Raw genomic sequence first — 5,826 nt, 5'->3', positions numbered from 1 at the left:
TTTGGACTGCTGTTGGCACAGGACATCATGATAGGTCTTGAAGGCCTGAACACCTCACTGCAAGGGAGAGAAGCAACAGTCGGAGGCATGCTAAGTGCAGTTGAGTGTGTCAAAAATGGCTTTCAGAACAAAAGATCAGATGAAAGTTTCAGAGAGCTCTACATACAGGCATCTGAGGTGGTAACATCACTGGACCTTGAGGTGATAACAGTACCACATTTAAGAAGGCCTTCTACAAGACATGCTGGCCCAGCTCAGCCCTACATTCTGACTACAGCTGAGGAGTACTATCGTGTGCAGTTCTTCCTAGTTCTTGATACAGTGATGACACAGCTGACGCATCGATTTGAACAGGAGGGTCTGCGCAACATTTTCATGCTTGAAAATGTCCTAATCTCTGGACAAGTCAACAACATTGTTGAACTGTACTCAGAGCTGGAATCCCAGTCCTTAAAGGTGCAGATGGCCATGTTTCGTGCAAATTATAAATACCAAAGTTGTACAGAAGTGGTCAATATTTTGAAGAACATGGTACCTGAGGTCCGTAGACTCTTCAAGCAAGTGGAGACTCTGGTCCTCTTACTTATCTAGCGTAGCGTTAGTTCTGGCAGGTCACGTTAGTCAAGCTCGCATCAGCTGACTCTCAGCTGATCCCCATCAACCTATGGGAATACGACACATATATGAATGCTTAGATAGCCAGAACAGAACCATACTGCCAATCCAAACTGTATGCTCATTGTCAGTCATCTTTGACGATAGTGGTCCTGACAGAACTCGTGGTTCCTGCATCATCAGCTGAGGCAGAGAGAAGCTTCAGTGCTCTCCGGCACCTGAAGACATGGCTTCGCTCCACAATGTCCCAGAACCGTCTGAACAGCGTTGTTGTCTGTCATGTTCACAAATACAGAACAAATAAATCAGACACAAAAAAAATAAGCCAGGAATTCATTAAGGTCTCAGAGAGGCGTGCTCAGGTTTTTGGTTCATTTTAGTGGACAAAACTAACTAAACCTAAAAAGAAGCTACTCTGACACTCTGCTTCTTTTCTTGTTTTTTTTATACATCCATTACAATATTCTTTTTATTTCTTATTACAGTTCATTCTAAGGTGTTCATAAACATATTGATGTTATTTATTGTTAATAAACAAGATTACTGTTGACCTCTACCAAAAGCATCTATCTTTGTTGCTCAATATTTTGTTATACTAAGTATTTTAAGCATTTAATTAAAAATATAATGTTGGTATATAATTTGTCTCTAAGGTTGTGCTACAAAGTAAATATAATTGGAAATAAATAATAATAATAAAATAACAACAATAATAACATACTTACATCTTTTTTTTCCCTCAGGATTTTACCTATCACAAGCGTGGACTAAAGAGGTAAGGCTGACATCAAACGGGATCACTAAAACGAACGATGTTACAGAATTAAAACATTAGTTAACAATAAAAGACGATTCATTGTATTTAGACCCTCAAGAGTTGTGTCCGTGTATCATAAGTTTAATCTTAGTTAATAGTTTATCAGTTTTAGTTTGTTAACTATCATCTACTACTCTCAAAACTATATGAATCTGTTAATTATGCTTACCACTAAATCTCATTAGCTAGCTAACGTCACGCATAAACCGCTTCACGTGCTCAATCGTTACTGTATCAAATAAGAGTTTACAAAATGAATTATTTATCACTTAATTTTCAGGTAACACTTTGCTATATATGCTTTGATAATAAGTATGAATTGTAATAATAACCATGACGAGCCTCAAGTGAACTCACCTGCATAGTTGAGGAAGATGGTATTTCCGTTCTTCTGAATCGTCAATTCACCGCAATCGTTTTAAGTCATCACTTTTCAGTACCAGAGATATTGTCCCATTAATTTTCTCAAAATCTCAAATAAAATATTTCAACCTTGAAACAGTACCCAAACAATAAGAACATTGCAAAGAGAAAGGTGCAGGAATCTGTAGATTACTTATCCCATGACGCATATCGCGTGTCTCGCGATATGTAGTTTACTTATAAGTTTCACAATGAGATTTAATAATTAATTGTTGAGGGCATAGAAAAGCTTTTGGCCGTCGGAAAAATGTGTTACATGTATGAATTAGATTATGAAGAATGATTTGTTGATCTTGTTTTCCCTTTAATACATAACTTACGCAAGATTTGTTGATCTTGTTTTCCCTTTAATACATAACTTACGCAAGATATTTTTCAATTACTTTCAAAAAGTGGTAGGGACAATATCGACCCTGGCAAAAAGTGGTGGGGACATGTCCATGAGAAATAAAATTTCTCATATCGTGGTCATATTGCCCACCCGTCCCATATTCCACCATGAGAAATCTGGTCACCCTATACATTGACCTGTTGTATGTCAAAAGATCAAGGCCCTCTGAACCCAGAACACAGCGATAACGGTCAAATCTCTCTGGATTATCAGGAAGAGGTTGACAGTTGCACCGTCTCACACTGGTCAGATCATCAGATAGAGTGAGAGATGGATTTGCAGTGTTTGGATCCAGAATCACAGGAGCTGATGAGACACAATTAACAGATGCTTTTATTCTGATGTTCATATACAATGATCAAAAGTGAAACGAACACAGATTATGAATTATGACATTTGTCTTCAAATGTCTTCTAACACACCAGACATTTCCTTCTGATCACTGTCAGTGCTGTTATTAGTTTCACACTCCTTTTTATTACCAGTGTTTAATGCCAGCAAGTAAGAAAAAATGATATTTTGGGAAGGTTAAAATAAGAATCAATCAATAAGACCCATTGAGATTCTCTGCTGTGGATGAAAAACTATAACTGTAAGAAATGTGTATGAAACTCAGTATCTATAGCAGAATCTGATCATGTTCATTGAACTGGCTCTTACGGTGTGTGTGTGTGTGTGTGTGTGATTTGTTGAAAAAAATTACTGTCTGTTGTGTTTGATTTAGTCATTAATAATCAATCATTGTAATATTGTAAGATATATTAAAATCTCTGTGGTGTGAGTACTTGAAGCGTAAGTGCATTGAACTCTGGCTTTTAACCCTAGTGATCTGCCTTGCTGTCTACTGTTTACACTGTTTTTTTTGTAAGAAATTAATACTAGGATGCAGGGCCTAAAATTAACACTCGCCAAGCTCCAAATGCGAGTAAAAATCGGCGTTGGCGAGTATATGTAACAGTGTTAGGCGCCAGTTGGCTGGTAAAACTTTTACGAAATATAACAAATGCAATGTAGTGAGAACAACAGCCAGTTTTTAAAAAGATTCGCTGTTTCTGACGTAAGCAGATAAAATAATCTTTTCCGAAGACAAGATCATCGTGATTAGCTGTTCTGTCATAAGCGACAAGAGCGAATCAAATAATAAGATACAAATGGGCTGATAAGGTCAGAGCAGTGTGATGGCCCGCTTGTCCCTAGACACGGTTCTAATAACTTTTACCTGAGAAGATATTGCTGCTTCATTTCGGAAGATTAACTTTTCCCTTCTTTATTCTTCATAACCCGAGAATGTGGCGACACAAACCTGGGGTTACGCCGCCTAAACACTGCAGAGAAGTAGGCTACGTTCGGCTGTACACATACACTGAACCGCTTTAGACAGCGCACCAGTAGCGCTTCAACGGACGAAAACACACACAATTATGCCAAAACGTGCGGTTTTGGCGAGTTACCTCGTAAACGTAGTCTTAAATGGGTTATAAAGTCTTAAATGACCTTAAAGAGTTTGGAGAAAATAAGATATGTGTCAGATCCGCATCATCAGGTTTTAAAGAGACAGTGCTGCCTTTAAAGTAAAACCTGCAAAAGAACAAAAGAAAAAGAGAAATCACTCGACTGCTCTAGTTGCTGATTAACTTTCGTAGCTTGAATAAAGATTAATCTGTATAGTTTATGCATTATGTGAAAATTGTTTTAAAATCACTTAATATTTCAGATCCTGTTAAATGTTAAAAAATAATAGGCTACTTAGTAAAAAGATGCCATTAAAAACATATTTAAAATATACTATCTTTATGTTGTTTCTACATTAATTTGGAGGTTCAATGTGAAATTATGACAATATAAAAATGAGATTAATCATGATTAACTACAGAAAAATGTGTGATTAATTGTTTTTTTAATCGATTGAAAGACAGCACTAATCTTAACCTTTTATAGATTTTAGATTTCAATTTAATTTCTAATTTTATAGGTCCCCCCAGAAAGAGATCGGGACGGCCCCCACCCCCTTGGCGCCCTTCAAATTTTCAGTTCAATAATCTGGCCCTCAAATGAAGTTAATTGAATAGCACTGCTCTAATCCGTTAATATGGGTGTGGGAAAAAAATATGCACCACATACACACTGCAAACTGAGTATGTGTGAAACGGGCGTAACACGATGGCCTGCTCCGTTTGCCGAAAACATGCAAAGGACAAGAATCTCAACGTTTTTTAGGGACCAAAAAAAAAAAAGATAAATCAATAAATCTGTTTGTTTTTTTCTTCTTGTAAGTAAAGCAAAGGACAAATTAAAAACTTTGTAAATATGTTTAGTCATTAGTAGTAATGACTGCCTGTTTTTGCAAAAAGAGTTTCATGGCCGGTAAAATTTTTTTTTGCCCGGTAAATGTTATCACGTCACCGCCCATTGGCATACGTGTACTGCGTTAGGCTAACCAAGACTTGTCATTTGCACTTATTGTTGCTCATATTGTTGCTCTTTTGTTAGTTTTACCTGCTTTTATTGTCCTCATTTGTAAGTCGCTTTGGATAAAAGCGTCTGCTAAATGACTAAATAAATAAATAAATAAAATAAAATGCAATTGTTATAAAGTCCTAAGGTAGATAATTATAATATTTTATCCTTTTAATTTACACTGCATGTATTTTAATATTATGAAGTTTGTTTCATTGAGCATGCTTGCTGATTCTTACACTGATGTTCAAATGCTGGATATATATATATTTATACAACAGTTCTTTCTGGTTCTCGAATCTGATTGGCTGATAGGAGTGCGATATTAGAGTCCAACAGTGCTCCTCGACCTCTTCACCGTTTCACTCCACTTGCCGAAGTTGCCGTATTTCTCACAGCGAGTGTCACGGCGGATGCCCAAATCCACCATAGTTTTAAAAATAATACTGTTTTGTGTCACGAAATGCAGTTTTAAGAGTTTTTTAGGCGAGAATGTGCTTGCTGGGACGTCAAATAATAATACGTTTGTTAATAAAGATAACGTCTGTTTGGAAATTTGCTTTGACGTTTTCGGAGACGTGAGCTCCAGCGGCCGTTCAGCGCTCATTACACACGCCGAGAGCACCTCACCGCGGCCAGATCTTCTGGAATTTACCGCTGGCTCTGATGTCTCTACAGTGGTTAAACATGAGATATAATTCGTTTTGGGTAAATCTAACGGGCAGTCTTTGGTCTAATTAAACTATTATTTGTTCCAGAGCAAATAGTTTTAGCAAAATCTTATCATGTTTATGTAAATTCAATGCTGTATAGCCTGCCCTACAGTATATCGTGCTGCCTTTGTACGGTTGACTGGATTGCCTAGAAACTTTTATGCTGGCTGTTGTGTTGTTTATTAAATATGATTATTCAATAAATAGTATTTTATATAAATATTAATAGTATTTAATAATAGTGTTTATTACCGAGACATGGTGCGAGTGTTCGTGATGGTGATTTTAGTTACATTGTTCCGCCATTAGATGGCGACAAGACACTGTTTTTATGAGTCAGTACTGCAGTAAAGACTTTTACATTGAAAAATATGCTTTTGTAAACGGAAGTTATTTTTACTTTCAACAAC

At 36.7% G+C, this 5,826-nt stretch overlaps 1 protein-coding gene across 1 annotated transcript in view; it reads right to left on the bottom strand.

Annotated features, from left to right (window-relative positions):
• Nucleotides 1-794: 794 nt before the first annotated feature.
• LOC107741455 (tripartite motif-containing protein 35-like) overlaps nt 795-5,826 on the bottom strand; it is a 7,480-nt gene continuing 2,448 nt past the window's right edge. The window contains exons 6-7 of the mRNA XM_016554186.1: nt 2,337-2,552; nt 795-889 (exon numbers count right to left, since the gene is read on the bottom strand). Of these exons, the coding sequence (XP_016409672.1) occupies nt 795-889; nt 2,337-2,552 (311 nt within the window). The remainder of the gene's footprint in view (nt 890-2,336; nt 2,553-5,826) is intronic.

This window comes from Sinocyclocheilus rhinocerous, unplaced genomic scaffold (assembly GCF_001515625.1).
Source record: "Sinocyclocheilus rhinocerous isolate Xijiao unplaced genomic scaffold, SAMN03320098_v1.1 scaffold2843, whole genome shotgun sequence".
Taxonomy (NCBI): domain Eukaryota; kingdom Metazoa; phylum Chordata; class Actinopteri; order Cypriniformes; family Cyprinidae; genus Sinocyclocheilus; species Sinocyclocheilus rhinocerous.
This window is presented reverse-complemented; position numbering and strand designations above follow the sequence as displayed.